The 18733-nt window shown below is 57.1% G+C and overlaps 4 protein-coding genes across 4 annotated transcripts; 3 read left to right on the top strand and 1 right to left on the bottom strand.

The window, feature by feature from the left end:
* The first annotated feature begins 1423 nt into the window (after positions 1-1423).
* SYVN1 (synoviolin 1) lies at positions 1424-8586 on the top strand. The gene is made up of 16 exons (XM_047775319.1): positions 1424-1517; positions 2354-2502; positions 2737-2829; positions 2918-3070; positions 3196-3244; positions 3661-3764; positions 4418-4544; positions 4641-4740; positions 4828-4893; positions 4990-5106; positions 5200-5363; positions 5649-5777; positions 5871-6023; positions 6096-6282; positions 7114-7265; positions 7352-8586. The coding sequence occupies exons 2-16, from the start codon at positions 2371-2373 to the stop codon at positions 7456-7458; spliced, it is 1833 nt and encodes a 610-aa protein (XP_047631275.1). The 5' UTR covers positions 1424-1517; positions 2354-2370; the 3' UTR covers positions 7459-8586.
* MRPL49 (mitochondrial ribosomal protein L49) lies at positions 8496-12964 on the bottom strand. Its single transcript, XM_047775320.1, has 4 exons — positions 12873-12964; positions 11583-11733; positions 9953-10077; positions 8496-9837 (listed from the first exon to the last, which is right to left on the bottom strand). Exons 1-4 carry the CDS (start codon positions 12948-12950, stop codon positions 9691-9693), a joined length of 501 nt encoding a protein of 166 aa, XP_047631276.1. The 5' UTR covers positions 12951-12964; the 3' UTR covers positions 8496-9690.
* FAU (FAU ubiquitin like and ribosomal protein S30 fusion) lies at positions 12958-14781 on the top strand. Its single transcript, XM_047775322.1, has 5 exons — positions 12958-13220; positions 13494-13576; positions 13663-13807; positions 14393-14448; positions 14608-14781. The coding sequence occupies exons 2-5, from the start codon at positions 13502-13504 to the stop codon at positions 14731-14733; spliced, it is 402 nt and encodes a 133-aa protein (XP_047631278.1). The 5' UTR covers positions 12958-13220; positions 13494-13501; the 3' UTR covers positions 14734-14781.
* A 2470-nt stretch (positions 14782-17251) lies between these two features.
* On the top strand, positions 17252-18624 carry ZNHIT2 (zinc finger HIT-type containing 2). The gene has a single exon (XM_047775326.1). The coding sequence runs from the start codon at positions 17376-17378 to the stop codon at positions 18573-18575; it is 1200 nt and encodes a 399-aa protein (XP_047631282.1). The 5' UTR covers positions 17252-17375; the 3' UTR covers positions 18576-18624.
* Positions 18625-18733: the final 109 nt, after the last annotated feature.

The following is an 18733-nucleotide window of genomic DNA, read 5'->3' on the forward strand; positions in this document are numbered from 1 at the left end:
CAGGTCAACAGGTGATAGTAGCAGCAGAATCCAACAGCTCTGGATTTTTTTTTTTTTTTTTTTAAGGCTGCTTCTTCAGCATATGGAGGTTCCCAGGCTAGGGGTCCAGTTGGCGCTGTAGCTGCCGGCCTGCGCCTGCGCCACAGCGGCGTCTGTGACCTACACCCCAGCTCACGGGCAACGCCAGATGATCTTTAACCCACTGATCGAGGTCAGGGATCCAACCTCCGTCCTCCTGGATACTAGTCAGATTCGTTTCCCCTGAGCTACTGCGGCAACTCCCAGTTAGGGAATTTAGAATCAGACAGACCCGTTGCCAATCCTGGTACTTCTTAAATCTCTGAACCTCAGTTGTCTCACGTATAAAATGAGGACAGCACCACCTAGTTCATAAACTTATGATTGATGATTAAATGAGACGACGGAGGAAAACTCCAGGCACAAAGTGGGCGGTGCATTAGCTCCATTCTGTCAACGAGCCGACTGGGTTGGCTGAAGAAGACACAGACTATGAGTACAGCCCAAGTCTGGGGAAGCTGTGGCTACCGGCCAGGATTGAAAGGATCGCAAAGCACGCCGCATGGAAGTCAATCCCTTTGCAAAGAACATTCCCATCCCAAAATTAGCCAGAATTAAAGATGTTTTCGCTTCGGTCCCAAGAACGTTTCCCTTTCGTGGCGCAGCAACCGTCTCCATCTGGCAGACCCTGAACCCCTACCCACCGACTGCGCCTTCGCTACTCTCTGTTCCCAGGAGTAAGACCTAACCCCAGGCAACGCTACCTTCCGCCCCTAGCAACCGCTCACCTGCTTTTCTCTTCCCATAGGTTAACCGATTTCCTTTCTTCTTCTTATTGGTCCGCGTAACTCCATTTCGACCAATCTATAGCAGCCACGGAGACCCAACTCTCTCCCACACAACTGGGGGAGATCAAGGAGGATACAAGTCGTTTTTCCTGAACCCATTTCTCTTAGAAAGCATCTAATTTATCAACTTGTTGTGACTCCCCCTGGAATGAGTATCTAAGACATCTTATTTCTCTTAGGCCTGTATGTCTGTCCCTTGCATAATCCCCCCTCCAAATGGTACGGCCCGCACAACGCGCGGAGGAGTGGCGGGGGGGGGCCCGCCTTCCAGCCGCTTTGAGAGCCGGAGTCCGCCGCTAGCTTGAGTCCACTCAGCAGCCAAGACGATACCATCTGTGACTAATAGGGAGACTCTAATCCTCTCCAAGTTGCCTTAATTCCGCTCAGACCACCTCTCGCATCTTTCACTCGAACAGTGGGCACGAACGCCAGAAGGGTGGAGGGACTACTGCTCGTGGCACCAGGGAGAATGAGCAGGGCGCACAAGGGACCGGGGCACTTGGTACGGTCCACGCCCCGCCCCGCCCCGCCCCGCCGGAAGTGAGGTGTCTCACCCCCGAAGTTCCGGCTCGCAGGGGGTGGGGAGTGTTGTTAACCGGAGCCGCCTCCGCAGTCGCGGGGACTGAGCGGGCTCGCGGCGCTGGGCTCCTGGTGAGTGGGCGGGGGTCGGACCCGGGTTGTGGTGGGAGTAGGAGCCTGGACCTTTCCCCTTGAGGTCCCCGGGGTCGGCGCGCCCCCTCAGCCCCGCCGCCCGCTTTCGGCCTGTCAGCTGGAGATAGTTGCCCGCGCGGCCGCGCTCGCAGAGGCTGGGCCCCGCCTGCGACACTCGCAGCTCCTGGCGCTTACAGGTGCGCGGCCGCGGGGTCGACCCGGGTCCCTCTCCGTCCCGCCCCTGCATCCTGGCGGTCGGCCGTTTCTCCGGTGCCCCGAGTTGACACTTCCCCAGGGGGTTGGGGGGCGCCAGGGTTCCAGGCTGACGTACCCCGCCCGCTCCCGCCGGGCGCGCGTTGGAGCTGCCCACCCTGGCAGAGCTGTCACCGACGCTGTCGCCTACCCGGCGGCGCCCCCCAGCGCCTTGGCCTCTCCCAGTCCAGGCCGCCCATTCCCGCTTCTGGAGATTTCTGCGTTTGCATCCCACCCCATCACCGTCACTTTAGGGTCAGTGGGAGCAGTTCCCTCCTCCGACGCTGCTGCCTTTCCTCATTCTTCCCTAGAGGCGGCGGTTTGGCAGGCAGCGTGGAAAGAGTCCTAGCTTTGAAACAAGACTGACCCGGGCTCCAGGCCTTGCGTCAGTGTGGTCGCTTAACCCCTTTGAGGCTCAGTCTTGCCACTTGTGGAATGGGGGAGCATGGGCTCTTCTCGATGCGATGATGGGGGAACAAAGCTTTTCTTTCTCCGGTGTGTTGACACTGCGTCTCAGGCGCTGGGCTAGGCTTGCGCGGGGTGGCATCACACAGCTGTGACCTTACCTTTCCTCTCCCACGCAGGTCCCCAGGCCAGGGCAATGTTCCGCACCGCCGTGATGATGGCGGCCAGCCTGGCGCTGACCGGGGCCGTGGTGGCTCACGCCTACTACCTCAAGCACCAGTTCTACCCCACTGTGGTGTACTTGACCAAGTCCAGCCCCAGCATGGCCGTGAGTTCAGGGCTCAAGGAGGGAGGAACTCTCTGGGCGGGAAGGAGGAGTCATCTTGAGCCAGGGGTGGGGCTCGAGCTCAGGTAAGTAGGAGAAAAATCGAGGGAGCCCACAGGCAGGGGGAGCTTTGAATAAATTAGTGATGGGGGTGTGGAGAGGTTCCTGAATGGTGAGCCCCAAGCAGCGCGGAGCAGAAAGCCGGCTCAAACCATAGCCTCTCCTCCTCACTCCTAGGTCCTGTACATCCAGGCCTTCGTCCTTGTCTTCCTCTTGGGCAAGGTGATGGGCAAGGTGTTCTTTGGACAGCTGAGGGCAGCAGAGATGGAGGTAAGGTGTTCCTGGCCCCAAAGGTGAGGGGCAGGGAGCTGGGCAGGCAGAATGTCTGAGCTCCACATCACTCGTTGCCAACCCCTAGCACCTTCTGGAACGTTCCTGGTATGCCGTCACTGAGACGTGTCTGGCCTTCACTGTTTTTCGGGATGACTTCAGCCCCCGCTTTGTTGCCCTCTTCACTCTCCTCCTCTTCCTCAAGTGTTTTCACTGGCTGGCTGAGGACCGTGTGGACTTTGTGAGTTGGGTCAGGGGAGATTTTCTGGAGCGGCTGGGGGGCAGGCTTGTGGAGTGGGCGCTGGGTTGGGGATGCAGGGTGAGCTCCAGCCTCCCTGACAGGCCCCTTTCTCTGCTCTGCTTCAGATGGAGCGCAGCCCCAACATCTCCTGGCTCTTCCACTGCCGCATTATCTGTGAGTGAGATCCACGGGAGAGGAGAGGAGGGAGCTGGAGGGAGAAGAGGCAACATGAAGGACTGGAACAGGAAAAGTCAGTGACCGTGGACCTGTACCGTAGAGCACAGGCTGCCCCTCGGCCGCAGCTGTACAGGAAAGATAATTTAGGAAGTTAATTTGCATCATCTCTGCCCTGTTCCACTCCGGGGCTTTTCAACTGCCTGGGCCCTTAGCTCTTTGCCTCCTCACCTGCAGCTTGGGCCACCTTTGGGCAGAACCGGAGTTCCCAGGGGGCTGGGTTCAGCAGAGTGTGCTCACCTGACTAGATGGCTGAGGCCGTGGTGGGCTTGAGGGTGGGAGCTGCCTTAGAGCAGGAAGTGGCTGTCGGGCCCTGGGCTGACCCCACCAACCTCCCATTTGGGGGGTCCCTACAGCCCTTATGTTCCTCCTGGGTATCCTGGACTTCCTCTTCGTCAGCCATGCCTATCACAGCATCCTGACCCGTGGGGCCTCTGTGCAGCTGGTGTTTGGCTTTGAGGTAAAACTGGCTTGGGAGGTTGGGAGGACAAGCCCAAGGTGGCCCTGCGTGTGCCTTGAGTAACTCAACAGACCCTTATGAGCATCTGCTCTGTGGCCAGCCCGCGTGGGCCACCAAGGAGCGGCTATCCGTCAGTCCCAGCCCCTGCCCGCTCCACACTTGCTCCGAGGAGAGTGGGGAAGCCATAGCAAGAGCCCCGTGTGGAGGAGGAGCCCTGACCTGGTGCTCAGGGAAGGCTTCCGGGAAGTTGATGCCAGAGGAGCTGGCTGTTGAGGGACAGAAGGAATTAGCCTGATGGACAACCGGGGCGGCCTGTCCCCTGCAGAGGAAGTGTATGTTCGGTGGCAACACCGCTCATGCTTACTGAGTGCCTCCTGTATGCTGGGCTCTGTGCTGAGCCCCTGCGTCTCTTTCACCGAGCAAAGGCTTGCTGTGACAAGGGAGCAGTTAATTCTGTCCTTTACAGACAGGCACACTGAGGTTCCGAGGGCTCTAGCGAGTTGCGCACCGTCTTAGTGGAGGAGCTAGGCGGGCGCTGACTGTGTCCAGGCCCGTGCTTGCAGCGCTGTGCTCTGCTGCGTGCAGGCCTGGGGACAGCGGAGCGTGGCTGGAGCGGGGGCGGCAGCCTCACGTCCCCTCTCCGCCCGCCCCAGTACGCCATCCTGATGACCATGGTGCTGACCATCTTCGTCAAGTACGTGCTGCACTCCGTGGACCTGCAGAGCGAGAACCCCTGGGACAACAAGGCTGTGTACATGCTCTACACGGAGCTGTTCACAGGTGAGACGAGCCTGGGCCTCCCCTGACCTGGCCTGGCGTCCCGGGGCCCGCCTGCCACGTCCTGTGACCCGCTGCTCTGCACTCCCTGCCCCCCAGGCTTCATCAAGGTTCTGCTGTACATGGCTTTCATGACCATCATGATCAAGGTGCACACTTTCCCTCTCTTTGCCATCCGGCCTATGTACCTGGCCATGAGGTGAGTCTTGCCCTGCCCTGCGCCCCCCACCCCCTGCTACTCCTACTGACCCCCCCCCCGCCACTTCTACTGAAACTGTCCTTGTAGGCAGTTCAAGAAAGCTGTGACCGACGCCATCATGTCTCGCCGAGCCATCCGCAACATGAACACACTGTAAGTGGGCCAGTCCTAGCGACTCTCCCAAGCTGTGCCCTAGAGGCCGTGGCCTGCAGCTCTGGTCTCGACGTGTCCCTGGCCTATCCTAACCAGGTATCCAGATGCCACCCCAGAGGAACTCCAGGCCATGGACAATGTCTGCATCATTTGCAGAGAAGAGATGGTGACGGGTGCCAAGAGACTGCCCTGCAACCACATTTTCCACACCAGGTGGGAGATGCCCTGAGGAGCCTGCACATCGGGCAGAGGCTCTGGAAGGCACGCCCCCAGGGATCTGCTAACCATTGCCTGGTCTTCCCCCAGCTGCCTGCGCTCCTGGTTCCAGCGGCAGCAGACCTGCCCTACCTGCCGCATGGATGTCCTTCGGGCATCACTGCCGAACCAGTCACCACCACCCCCTGAACCTGCGGATCAGGGGCCACCACCTGCCCCCCACCCTCCACCACTCTTACCCCAGCCCCCCAACTGTGAGTGGCCCCCCCTTATTTGGCCATCCAACACACTCTTGAGTCCTTGCCTTGGGTTGGGTAGGGGAGATACTGGGGGGAGTCGAGTCTCTGCCCTCTTGAAGCTCAGTCAGGGTGGGGGCAGGGGGATCACAGGAAGAGACGGGGCTGACTGCGGTCACATGTTACCAGCGCTGAGCTCAGAGCCTGTGGGAGCAGCGGCCAGAGCCCACCCACCAGTCCCTTGCTTGCGATTGGGAGCTTTGTTTGGACCTTTTCTCACCACCGCCCCTTCTCTCTCTGCAGTCCCCCAGGGCCTCCTGCCTCCCTTTCCTCCAGGCATGTTCCCGCTCTGGCCCCCCATGGGCCCCTTTCCTCCTGTTCCACCTCCCCCCAGCTCAGGGGAGGCTGCGGCCCCTCCTTCCACCAGCGCAGGTGAGCCTTTGGGGTTCTGCGGCAGCCAAGGGGGAGGAAGGGAAGGAGAGACCCCTCGACATTCACAAACTTCCTGTTGTCGCCCGTGAGCAGCCCTTTCTCGGCCCAGTGGAGCAGCCACAACCACAGCTGCTTCTCCTGCCTCCGCCCCGGCGCCTGGCTCTGCCTCCGCCCCCGAAGCCGGCCCCGCCTCGGGCTTCCCCTTCCCTCCTCCCTGGATGGGCATGCCGCTGCCTCCACCCTTCGGTAAGGGTTGTCTGGGGAGGCGGGAGGGCGTCAGGCCCAGGCAGCCCGGGCTGAGCCTCTGTCTCCCTCCAGCCTTCCCCCCAATGCCTGTGCCTCCTGCTGGCTTTGCTGGGCTGACCCCGGAGGAACTGCGGGCTCTGGAAGGCCATGAGCGGCAGCACCTGGAGGCCCGGCTACAGAGCCTGCGCAACATCCACACGCTGCTGGACGCTGCCATGCTGCAGATCAACCAGTACCTCACCGTGCTCGCCTCCCTGGGGTACGTCTACAGGGGACCCGTGTGGGCAGGGGGGTGTGGGGCTGCCAAGAGAAGGCCCCCAGCAGTGGTTCTTGGCCTTTTTCTCTTCTGCCACCCTGTGACACCTGTTGATTCAGGTATCCTACCTGCGGGCACAGCAGGGTGTCAGGTTCTTGGTGCTTGTCTATCCTATTGCAGAAGGCCTATCTGGACCTAGAGAGGGAAGAGCCGACCTTGAATCTTGTTCCTTTATGTTTTTCTAAAGTCAAATTACTCGAAATTATCAGTACTTATTTATCACCTGTACCCTCTTGACACAGGGTGACACTTTGGGAATCACTGCCCCTGATCTGAGATAGCAAATAAAGTCACTTGGAGCCAGCCTGAGTTCAAGTCCTGGTCCCATCACTCACTTGCTGTGACCTTCATCACCTTATTTAAATAGAGAAGTTCTAATTCCTATTTACTAGTGACGTGTGTGAAGTGCCTGGCACCCAGCAGCGACAGCACAGGCTTGGAGGGGAGCTGGAGACTGAGACTTGTGTGCTCTGTGTTGGATCAGTGGACTGTCTTGGTTGGTAGCCTATAAGGTGCCCAGCAGCTCCGGGGGCAGGGGGAGGGATTCTGCAGTGTAGCGATGAACAAGGCCAGCAGTCCCCGCCTGCACATGCTTTATAGTCAGTCTGTGGTGAGGAATGACTGCAGTTCATACACTGTGTATTTGACTGTCTGCTGGTCTCTGGGCTGCAGAGGCCCAGTGGTGCTGGACTGCACCATGCAGGGCTCACCAAGGGCAGAGCCTGTCCACAGGCCAGGATGCCAAGGCCCTCCTCTTGTCCCTTCTCTTCCTAGGCCCCCCCGGCCTGCCACCTCAGCCAACCCGACTGAGGAGACTGCCCCTACAGCTGTCGCTGCTGCTTCCTCTGCCAGCATCCCCAGCTTTGAGGCCACCACCCCATCCCCAGAAGCCTCCCCACCAGCCCTGGAACCTGAAAAGCCTCCAGGTAGTTGCTGTCAGCCTGAGGCGGGGGTGGGGTGGTGGGCCTAGGGGACTTCTCTGGATGCCACCTCTGGATCGGTCTGTCCCCAGCTCCTGAGTCATCGGGCACCGAGGAGCTGCCCGAGGATGGGGAGCCTGATGCAGCGGAGCTCCGCCGCCGTCGCCTACAGAAGTTGGAGTCCCCGGTTGCCCACTGACACTGCCCCAGTCCTGGCCCCTGTCCCCACTCTTGAGCAGCCCTCTGCTGGAACACATCCTGCCACCAAGTGCCAGCTCCCTCTTTCTGCACCAGGGAGTAGTGACCCCCAGTTCTGAGGCAGAGGAGGTGGCACCCTAGACCAAGTGGAAAGGGGCCAAGGGCTTTCTCCAGCCCGTACAGTCCCGGGCAGCCATGGGGATCTGGGTCATTCCAGCCTTCCTCTCCAACCCTTCAGCTGTGCCGTGTTCTGCTGAGGCCGTGAAGGCAGCAAGGTGCTGCCTGGAGAAGCCCTCTGACCCCACCCGACCCCTTTCTGGGAGAAGGGGCAGTCCCTCCGAGCCCCCCTTGTGTGTGGAGTCACGCTGCAGCACCCAACAGTATTAGCTCCCGTTCCCAAGTGTGGACTCAAGGGCTGGAGGTGGGCCAGGAACCTGCTCCACGGCCCGCCCACCGAGACTGGTACCCATGTCCTTTTCTTACCCTAGACTCCCCAGAAGCCTTTTGTGGTGGTGGCTGTGCCCCTTGTGCCCTGTGGCATTTCCATGTCTTACTGGCAACCACATAACTCAGGGAAAGGAGTGTCTGGGGTGGAGGAGCAGGTGGGCAGCACTGAGGGGCCCTGCTCTGCCCCTCCCCCCCAGGCCCTTTTCTCCCTGCAGTTTGTCTAAGGGGAGACTGTCCCTGGTCTCACCCAGCAGCCACTGCAGCCTCACTCCAGGCTGAGGGCTCGTGTGTGTGCGTGCGCGCTTCTGAACCACTGCAAGCCCCAGAACCAGCGGAAGGCCACTTCTTAACTTAGTTAAGAATTTTTCTTGAGTTTAGAAGAACTGGTATTACTTCCTTGCTACTGTCTTTTGGCTTAAATTTTGTCTTTGAGTTTGAATGCTTGACCCCAGGAAAAGGTCGCAGGAGTGCCAAGCTCCTGGTCTTTCCAGTTGAGAAAAGGCTCTGGGCCAGGTAGGGACCACAGGAGCCAAGGCCTTGCCTGCCCCTGTCTTTTCCCCCTTGGTTTTGTGTTACAAGAGTTGCTGGAGACAGTTTCAGATGATTATTTAATTTGTAAATATTGTACAAATTTTAATAGCTTAAATTGTATATACAGCCAAATAAAAACTTGCATTAATGACTGGTGGAACTGATGCCATGGGATCCATGTGCGGGCTCCTTTTACTCAGGGGTAGATCAGTAACCTGGAACCTCCAGGAATGAGGGTTTAAAGTCAACACTGTCCTTGGGCACACTGTCGAATATTAACATATTAGGAAAATATATCCGTTTTACACACGAAGAAAGCCCCAGAAAGGTGAAGTGCCTGGTCCTTAGGTCAGAGCACGTAGGGGAAGCCAGGCTTCGAAACCTGCCACAGCCAGTTTGATACTGAGCTCGGGTGGGAATTCGGGCTTCTGGTCCTTGTGACTCCCAAGTACGAGGTTCCTAGGCTGGGGTGGGATGAGATGGCAGAGGCCAAAGGACAGCATCTTCCTGCCCGCAAACCAGCTGTCCAGCCCTGATACCAGGTCAGCACCCTGGGAAGGATGGCCCTTTGCTGGGCCGCCGGGAGCTCTTAAGCACCCCCTTGTGGGCAGGCCAGCTAGGGCTCATCCCTTGGCTTGCTGGAGCTGGGAACCCAGTCAGGCCCAACTCCAGTCTGGAAGAGTCGTGCTGGCGGCCCTCCTACCTCTGCGGGGTGGAAGGAGTGAGCCCAGGGGCTGATGTGCTGCACTTGGAACTGAAGACCTTCAGGACCCACGTCTGAGTCATCTTGTGTTCTGTGGCCCCTACCAAGCGGGCTCAGGATTTGTGCGGCAGTGACGGTGTGAGAGCCCAAGAAGGAACATGCCCGGTGGGTCTGGCCTGTGCTGCCGTCTCCTGCAAACTGGGTTGGGCTGTTGCTTCCACCAGAGGGGTAGCCAGTTACCTCTGAAAGTTGAATGGCTGAGTCCAAGGAGCTCCCATGAAGGGAGAGCAGGAACAGGCCAAAGTGTGTGTGTGGGGGGGGGGGGGAGCAATTAACACCCCCGCCAGCTTGACTGTTGCTGGTGGGTCTCTAGAGGGCCCTCCGCCAGCACACGGTCCCATTTCTTCCTTCATACAAGCAAGTCCCACTCGAAGCCCTCCACCCTGGTCTCTACCTGCTGTCCCAGTTGCTCCCATGGTCACCTCCCTCCTCCTGAGACCCCAAGACTCCAGTCTGAGGGGGACACTGTCATGCACGCTGCTCAGCCGGGCTTCAGAAGCCCTTCTCCAGAAGCCAGGCTTTGAGCTGCTGGTCAAAGTAGCCCTTGACCCGAAGGGTACCTGTCACCTCATTGACCTGGGTGACAGGTGTCTTCCCCAGCAGCGGGCTCAGAAAATCTTCCACATCCTTCTGCAGGGCCTGGGGGGGAAATAATAACACATCGGGCCTGGTCAGGAGACCTGACCCTCTTGCAGGCTCTCATCCCTTCGGCCCCCAAAGGGTCAGAATCGCCCCGAGCCACTCGCCCACTCACCCAAATGTCTCCCTCCACCTTGCGGATCACAGTCATCTGACGGTTGCCGTGTGTGACGTCCCTGTAGACGGGGATGTTGTGCATCCTCGAGCGCCGCACGAAGTAGGGCAGGCTGGGCGCAGGGTCTGCGGCAGGGAGGGGCGGTGATGAGGCAAAAGCTCCTAGACCTCGTGGCCCCTCCACCAAGGCCTTTCTCCCCAGAGTAGGCAGAGGGTCAGTGAACCCAACAGCAAAGCCACCTCCAGACTTAAGATCAGGAGACTTGCACTTGCCCTAAGCTTAGGGCCAGGACCAGCCTGTTCTTGGTACCTCAAGGCCCAGCATAGGGCCTGGCACCAGGCACTCAAGAAGAAATGAAGTCAGGGCTATGCCTCTTTAGGTCCTCTGGAGCCAATCCTTGCTCTCCTCCACTAAAACAGGGAGGCTAAAATCAAGCTCTAGCACAAAAGGATGGGTATTTATTGGGGTTTTTTGTGGAGGGAAGGTTGGAACAGGGGTCTGGCCACATCCACAGCATGTGGAAATTCCTAGGCCCGGGATCAAACCCACACCATGGCAGGGACCTGAACCATAGCAGTGACAATGCAGGATCCTTAACCTGATGAACCACCAGTGAACTCCAGGGATGGGTATTTCTAAGCAATGAAAACCTACCACGGGCTGGGCTCTGCACAATGCATTTTATGTGCTGAGCAGATTATCTCTATTTTGCTGAAACTGAAGTTGGGAGAAGCTAAGTGACTTACTCAAAAATACTGGCAATAGGGAGTTCCTGCTGTTCACTAGTTGGGTTAAGAACCCAACTAGCATCCATGAAGGAGTGGGTTCGATCTCTGGCCTCGCTCAGTGCATTAAAGATCCAGCACTGGAGTTCCCGTCGCGGCGCAGTGGTTAACGAATCCGACTAGGAACCATGAGGTTGCAGGTTCGGTCCCTGACCTTGCTCAGTGGGTTAACGATCCGGCGTTGCCATGAGCGGTGGTGTAGGTTGCAGATGCAGCTCGGATCCCACATTACTGTGGCTCTGGTGTAGGCCAGTGGCTACAGCTCTGATTGGACCCCTAGCCTGGGAACCTCCATATGCCGCGGGAGCGGCCCAAGAAATAGCAAAAAGACAAAAAAAAAAAAAAAAATCCAGCACTGCTGCAAGCTGTGGTGTAGGTCACAGATGTGGCTCGGATCTGGCACTGCTGTGGCTGTGGCATAAGCTGTCAGCTGCAGCTCTGACTCAACCCCTAGCCCAGGAACTTCCATATGCCTCGGGTGCAGCTCTAAAATGGAAAACAAACAAAAAACCCTGGCCAGAACTGCGAATCCGTGGATCCAGAACTGCCCAACTCCCAAGCTGTGTTCTCACTTATGGCCAGGGATGGGGGTAGGGGTCCAAGTTCTTGGGTCTTCTCTCTATGCTTCACTTTTCCCACAGGGCAAGACCCACCCCAATCGTGTGTGTGGGCGGTACTAGTAAAACAGTGCTCCATTCGGGGCCCTTCCCTGAACACAGACAGATGCTAGCTCGGGGTTGCCAGTCCTGAATCCACCGGGAATCCAGAACCTCAGCCAGGGCAGAGACCCCTACGGAGGGGATGTTTTCCTGCAGCCTTCACACCATCCCCAGCACCCCGCTCACCTCTGGGGGGCTGCCAGCCACTAGGAGTGGGATAATGTTCGTGCTTTGGGGGCTTTGGGATGCTGGCAGGGGGTAAGAGGCGCTCCACGAAATGGTATTCATCCACAGACTCCACGAAGCTGGGGTACTCAGGGGTCCCCTGGGTCTGGCTCTGAGGCAAAAACAAACAAACGACCATCTCCCCATCAGCCCACCCACCACCCAGCCCCCAACAGGCAGACCTTTCGTCAAGCAGGAAAAGGAAACATTACAAGCAGAGAGAAAGGCTTAAAGAAAAGGCTGAGGCAGGAAAGCACCAGACTTCAGTCCCAGGTGCAGGATACTGAGGGGACTTAAAAAGAAGTTCAGGAACTCAGGCCCACCTCTCTTAGAATTTTTTTTTTTTTTTAATCTTTTTTTTAGGGCCGCACCTTGACATGTGGAGATTCCCAAGCTAGGGGTCGAATTGGAGCTATACTGCCTGCCTACGCCACAACCACAGCAACACCCAACCTACACCACAGCTCGTGGCAACCCCCGATCCTTAACCCACTGAGCGAGGCCAGGGATCAAACCCGCATCCTAATGAATGCTAATCGGATTCATTAACTGCTGAGCCACGACAGAAATTCCTCACTCAATTCTTATAATTTGATACGTTAGGTATTTTATTATCTTCTTTTTATATCCAAGAAATATCAAGACATTAGCAAACAATCTACCTGAGGTCACATTCCTATCCTCCCATACTTCTCCCAGCAGATACCCAGAACTCCTGATAGGTCCCAGGGTCACAAAAAGAATCAGAAGAAAGATGTTCAGTCCTATATATTGTGAGTCTTAGGTTCCCAGAGGTGCCGCCAAGATCTGGGGCCAACCTCCAACGTCTACAAAGGTGTCCCCTTCAAAAAATCAGGCAGCGGAATTCTTTTGCGGGGCAGCGGTTAAGGATCCGGCGTTGTCACTGCTGTCTGCGGGGGCTGAGGTCGCTGCTCTGGCAGGTTCGAACCCTGCCCCGGGAAATTCCACATGTCTCGCGGCCAAAAAAAATATTTCGTCTAAGTGTGTGTGTGTGTGTGTACATAAAATCAGCGAGAATCGATGCCCAGCACCTAGTTCTAACTCAGGCTGTCCTCCAATCATATTTCAGTATCTTAAGCCCCACAATTCGGAGCCCACTTCAGGCCCTGCCCCCTTCCCTCTCAGTCTAGTATCTGAGCTCCAGAAAAGCGACCCCCAAGAAGGGACGAGCAAGGGATAACAGCCTCACAACCAGCCCTCTGCTTCCAGCACCAGGCTCAGCGCTCTCACCAGCCGCCGTAGCCCGCAGCCCAGCGGGACGCCAGTTCTCCAGGTACGAAGTACACCACAGAGCACAGTCGCCGCCATCTCGAACAGCCCCGGTACACTAGCTTTCTGCGCGCGCAACCCGCCTGATCCAGCCCCTTTATGATCGCTCCGCCCAGGACCGAGAGAACGCCTGCGCAAAGCGTAAGGAGGCGGAGCCAGGACCGCTCTGGGCGGTACAAAAATCAGAGAGTTTGGCGGTCGCTCAGTAGTGACGTAGCACGCAGCAGGCGGAGAGGACGTGCGCGCCCTCGCTCCTTCCTCTTTCTCGACTCCATCTTCGCGGTAGCGGCCGGGGTGTCCGCGCTTCAGGTAAGATTTTGGCCTTGGATGGATCCGGAGGTCTTATTTGGGGCTTGGCTGCGAGGTTAGAAGGAACGGGGAAAAAAGAGGAAGAGGGCTGGTCTGGGGGCCTGGCCGATCCCCATCGGACCCCCCTGGCAGGTCCGGCCTTACCCACGTGAGACCCCGAGACCAGCTGCTTCCCGGCGCAGTCGCCCCCGGCCCATCCCCCATTACCTGATCCCTTCTGTCCCAGAGTATTTATTCTCTTACAGGCAACCCCCTTTTTTTTTTTTTTTTCAGTCGCCAACATGCAGCTCTTTGTCCGCGCCCAGGAGCTACATACTCTCGAGGTGACCGGCCAGGAGACGGTCGCCCAGATCAAGGTGAGGCGTCGTAGTGTTTCCTGGGGTCTTTTGTGTTCGTCTTTGCCCTCCGCGGGAACGTTAATGAGTCTTGTTTTTCCATTTAGGCTCATGTAGCGTCGTTGGAGGGCATCGCTCCAGAAGATCAAGTCCTGCTCTTGGCAGGCACGCCCCTGGAGGATGATGCCATCCTCGGCCAGTGTGGGGTGGAGGCCCTGAGCACTCTGGAAGTAGCCGGCCGTATGCTTGGAGGTGAGTTAGGGAGCACTGTACCTTGAACTGCTTGTAAGTTCATGGGTGTAGGGTGTGGAGTTCAGGGTCCTCAATCCAGGGTGGTTCTTCATGTTTCCCTCCCTCAAGAGGAACTCTTGAGAGGTCTGTGGGAAACTTCTCTAGACGGTAGTTCTATTTCAGTCACTTTCTAAATAGATCCTTGTCTATGTCTCAGTTTCCTCAGGAAAATCAGGAGGTTAGAGCAGATCACCAAGGTGCTCTTTAGGTCTTGTTTAAAGTCAGGAGCCGGAGTTCCCTTTGTGGCTAAGCAGGTTACAAACCCAACTAGTATCCATGAGGATGCGGGTTCCACCCCCTGGTCTTGCTCAGTGGATTAAGGATCCCAAGTTGCCAAGAGCTGTGGTGTAAGTCAGGAGCTGGAAAATCCTGAAGTGAAACCCCAGGATGTACTAGACTAGATATTCTTGGTCAGAGTTCAGATCTCTACGACTTTGTTTTATTTCCCTGTTGGGCCTATCTTACCTTTAAAGCTTGAGTTGAGGGAGAAAGGATTCTGCTGGGTGGGGCCTTCTTGTTCTAACTGCTGTCCTCCTCTTACCACAGGTAAAGTTCATGGTTCCCTGGCCCGTGCTGGGAAAGTCAGAGGTCAGACTCCCAAGGTGAGTGAGAGTATTGGTGGTGTTTGGACTTTTTTTCCCCTGACACAGCTAAGCCAAAATCTTTGGCTCTTGCCATGTTTGCTCTCTTCCTGGCTGGCAGTGAACCTGAGGGAAGGTGGAAGAGGCAACCCAGGGCTGATCAAATCTCCCTTTTCCCAGGTGGCCAAACAAGAGAAAAAGAAGAAGAAGACCGGCCGGGCCAAGAGACGTATGCAATACAACCGGCGCTTTGTCAATGTCGTGCCCACCTTTGGCAAGAAGAAGGGACCCAATGCCAACTCTTAAGTCCTTTGTAATCCTGGCTTTCACTAATAAAGCCACTTAGTCCAATCATCTCATTGTTTCATCTTCATTTGTGCAGGCCTCAGGGAGAGATGTGGTTTCTAGGGCTGGTGTTGTGAAAAACAGGTCACCTTTTGGTTTCTTAGCAGTGGAATAGAGTCAGCAACTTGGGGGGGTGTGGGGGGGGGTGGCGGTGGAAGGCTGGTAAACCAGTTGGTCCTAGTGATTTTGTTTGTTCTGACTGGCTGGTTTTGCTAACCTAATCAGTTTGATTATATCAGTGTTTGTAGAAGTGGTGTTCTCTGGGGTCGATTTAGGTTCCCTCCTAGCAATGCATGCATACCATTCAGAGTCTGCCGGTTCTTGGAATACGGCATGTTATCCGGTGAAGACTTTAGGCTCTAGACTTGAACTGTCTTGAGTTTGGATACTTGTTGCATTTATTTACTGGCATGAACTATTTAATCTCTGCCATCATCTCTTGAGAGTTGCTGTGAAGATTAAATTGTGTCAAGTGCTTAAATCCGAATCTGCCTGCCACGTAGAAAACACAAACATGTTGGCTATTTGTGTCTTTTGTAGTGATCGTTCTGGAAAGATACTGGCCCCCATGCCTTCTAGGGGTTTAGCATGTTGTGGGGAAAACAAGGGAACTAAATACTTAAAAGTGTTACAGTTTCAAAGAAAAGTAGGCAGGGTGCTGTAATGAAAGGGAGTGTGAGGGCGGAGAGCTATACCCTATCTTTCAGGAGGTCTGAGGATGGGCTATGTGAGACCTGAGACAGGAGCCCATCAAGAAGTGAGATGGTGAGAGTTCAACCAAGAGAACTGTGTGCAAAGGTGTGTTCAGGTCTGCAGGGTCTTGTCAGACATGGAGAAAAGTTTGGGTTGGAGTCCCAAGTGCAATGTAAGGTTACCAAGTGCAGGTAAGGGTTTTAACAAGGGCCTCATGTGATCTGACTTGTCTAGTATTTTCTTTGGCTGACTTTTCTGGAGGGCTGGCAGGTAAGAAAATTAGGAAGCCAGTTAAGCTGATGCCATCCAGTTGAGGAATAAGTAGCTTAGGCCACCAGTGGTGGAAAGGGTGCAAAAAATGAGCAGACTCATCAAATCCATCCAGAACTTGGTAGGCAAATAGATGGGCCATGTTGAGATAAAGACAAGGCATTTCAAAGGCAGCCCAGAGGCAGGACTGGGTGTGAGTGAAGTGAAGGACCACAGAACTAGAGCTTACTTTCAGGGGTGCCATGGATCGAGGCACAGTTTGTGGGTCAGTCACTCCCCCACACCACTACCACAAACTAAGCTCTATTAGGACAGGTACCCTTTTGTATATGGTCGCACCCCAGTGCTGCTGCAGTCGGATTTCCTTTCTTCCTTTCTCTCTCTCTCCCCCTCCTTTCTTTCTCTTTTTCATTTTAGGGCCTCACCTGCAGCATATGAACATTTGGAGGTTCCTACCTGGGCTAGGGGTTGAATCGGAGCTGCAGCTGCTGGCCTACATCACAGCCAGAGCGACGCCAGAGCCAAGCCTATGGGACTTACGCTGCAGCTTAGCACACGGCAATGCCGCATCATTAACCCACTGAGTGAGGCCAGCGATCTAACCAGCATCCTCATAGGTACTAGTTGAGCTCTTAACCCACTGAGCCACAACAGGAACTCCCTGCAGTCAAATTCTTAACCTACTGCACCACAGTGGGAACTCTCCTCTGCCTTTTTGCTCCTCAGTGTGTCACCGGTGCCTAGCGTGGAGGGCAAAGTTAAGCAGGAGCTCAGATATTTGTTAATGTTGCTTTCTTAAAAGGCGAAATGTGCATGATAATGTGAGAAAATAAAATGTATACATGTATGTGTAACTGGGTCACCATGCTGTACAGTAGAAAAAAAAATTGCATCAGGGAAATAATTTTTTAAAAATTTAAATGGAGTTCCCATTGTGGCACAGCAGAAGCGAATCTGACTAGGAACCATGAGGTTGTGGGTTTGATCCCTGGCCTTGCTCAGTGGGTTAAGGATCCAACATTGCCGTGAGCTGTGGTGTAGGTGGCAGAAGCGGCTCAGATCTGGCATTGCTGCGGCTCTGGCACAGACCAGCAGCTACAGCTCTGATTAGACCCCTAGCCCAGGCAGATGCGACCCTTAAAAAAAAAAAGACAAAAAAAGGAGGGGGAAATGTCCCCAACACTCACTCCCAGTCTAGACTAGGTACCCCACTTCGGCCTTCCTTCCACTCCGCTTTGTGTCCAGCGCAGAGACGTCTCATCTCCAATGGGCTTGGCATATAATAGGTGCTCAGCAAAGATCGATTGGGTTTCGCCACAGCGCTTTATCGTGCAAAAAAAGGCAACCACTAGGGGGCGAGCTGGCACCACCAGAGCGCTCTGCGGGACGCACTACCTTTCCCAGCGCGCAGGGTGGGGCTCCGCGGGAGGCGTGGACGGAGCTCGCAGCTCTCGCTCCTCCCCTAGCGCTACTCGAGAGAGGGGTGGGGCTTGACTGCCGAGTGCGGGCGGAAACTGCCGAGAGTCCTCAGGGCTCCGACTCTGCTGCTCCGTCGGCCCCGCGGAGAGGCGGAAGTAACCGAGAAGCGCCGGAAGTTTCCGATCCTGTGCGTTCCCGGGTGGCCTGAGGCGCCAGTTGCCATGGAGCCGGCCGGGCCCTGTGGTATCTGCCCGGCCGGGGAGGCCCAGCCAGCGCGCTACACCTGCCCTCGCTGTAATGTGCCCTACTGCTCGCTGCGCTGCTACCGGGCGCATGGCACCTGCGCTGAAGACTTCTACCGTGACCAGGTGCTGGGAGAGCTGCGCGGCCGCAGCGCCTCACCCAGCCGCCTGGCCAGCGCCCTGCGCCGGCTGCGTCAGCAACGCGAGACCGAGGATGAGCCCGAGGACGCAGGCCTCAGGCCTGGCCCGGCGCCCGGCGGCCTCTCAGGACTCTGGGAGCGGCTGGCCCCGGCCGAGAAGGCGGCTTTCGAGCGGCTGCTGAGCCGGGGCGAGGCCGGGCGGCTGCTGCCCCCGTGGCGGCCATGGTGGTGGGGTCGTGGGGCCGGGCCGAGGCTTCTGGAGGAACTGGGTGATGCTCCGGGCCGTGACGCCGATGAGCTGGAGCCTGCCCCCGCGGGGTCGCCGCCGGAACCCGTCAAGGATGAGCCCGCGGCCGCTGGGCCGACTCTCGGAGACGCCCCCGGGGTCTGCGCGCCCGCCGTGCCCACCCGGATCCCCACACTGGCCAGCCTGAGCAGGGGCCGCGCGTCGCCGCTCGTGCGCTTCCAGCTGCCCAATGTGCTGTTCGCCTACGCACACACTCTGGCCCTGTATCACGGCGGCGACGAGGCGCTGCTCTCCGACTTCTGTGCCACGCTGCTCGGCGTTTCTGGAGCCCTGGGCGCCCAGCAAGTCTTCACCTCTGCCGAGGAAGCCCTGCAGGCCGCAGCCCATGTGCTGGAAGCAGGCGAGCATCCGCCCGGGCCCCTGGGCACACGGGGTGCCATGCGAGAAGCCGCCCGCATCTTGCTGGGTGAGGGCCCGGCCAACCAGAAAGGCTACACGCTGGCAGCCCTGGGGGACCTGGCTCAGACCCTGGGCCGGGCCCGGAAACAAGCCGTGGCCACCGAAGAGCGAGATCGCCTCTACCGGGCCCGAAAGAAGTGCCAGTTCCTGCTGGCTTGGGCGAACGAAAATGAAGTGGCCCTCACACCGTTGGCTCTAGACTGTGCCAGGGCGCACCGAGCCCACACTGTCGCAGCCGAGGAGGTGGCAGCCCTCACTGGGGAGCTGGAGCAGCTTTGGGGAGGCCCCTTGCCACCTGCCCCCAGGACTCTCATTGAGGAGCTCCCGGGCTGAACTGGAGACGCTCTGTCATTAATAAAACTGCGACTGGTCTGCCCTGTCACAGGTGCCCATTTCTGAGTGACAGCTGTTGTCCCAGCCACCCCCAGACTACCTCTCAGCTTCTCCCAGATCAGGGCTGACCCAGCTATTTCTTAAACAGCCTGGCCCCA

The sequence above is a fragment of the Phacochoerus africanus genome, chromosome 4, assembly GCF_016906955.1.
Source record: "Phacochoerus africanus isolate WHEZ1 chromosome 4, ROS_Pafr_v1, whole genome shotgun sequence".
Classification (NCBI taxonomy): Eukaryota; Metazoa; Chordata; class Mammalia; order Artiodactyla; family Suidae; genus Phacochoerus; species Phacochoerus africanus.

Excerpts from the sequence above, each read along its gene's own strand:
- ZNHIT2 (XM_047775326.1), top strand. The coding sequence starts at position 17,376 with ATGGAGCCGGCCGGGCCCTGTGGTATCTGCCCGGCCGGGGAGGCCCAG.
- MRPL49 (XM_047775320.1), bottom strand. The coding sequence starts at position 12,950 with ATGGCGGCGACTGTGCTCTGTGGTGTACTTCGTACCTGGAGAACTGGC. Across the intron at positions 11,734-12,872 it reads GCTGCGGGCTACGGCGGCTG|AGCCAGACCCAGGGGACCCC; the intron begins GTGAGAGCGCTG and ends TTTTTGCCTCAG. Across the intron at positions 9,838-9,952 it reads AGGTGGAGGGAGACATTTGG|GCCCTGCAGAAGGATGTGGA; the intron begins GTGAGTGGGCGA and ends TTTCCCCCCCAG.
- FAU (XM_047775322.1), top strand. The coding sequence starts at position 13,502 with ATGCAGCTCTTTGTCCGCGCCCAGGAGCTACATACTCTCGAGGTGACC. Across the intron at positions 13,577-13,662 it reads AGACGGTCGCCCAGATCAAG|GCTCATGTAGCGTCGTTGGA; the intron begins GTGAGGCGTCGT and ends TTTTCCATTTAG. Across the intron at positions 13,808-14,392 it reads AGCCGGCCGTATGCTTGGAG|GTAAAGTTCATGGTTCCCTG; the intron begins GTGAGTTAGGGA and ends CTCTTACCACAG.
- SYVN1 (XM_047775319.1), top strand. The coding sequence starts at position 2,371 with ATGTTCCGCACCGCCGTGATGATGGCGGCCAGCCTGGCGCTGACCGGG. Across the intron at positions 6,024-6,095 it reads GCCGCTGCCTCCACCCTTCG|CCTTCCCCCCAATGCCTGTG; the intron begins GTAAGGGTTGTC and ends GTCTCCCTCCAG. Across the intron at positions 6,283-7,113 it reads ACCGTGCTCGCCTCCCTGGG|GCCCCCCCGGCCTGCCACCT; the intron begins GTACGTCTACAG and ends TTCTCTTCCTAG.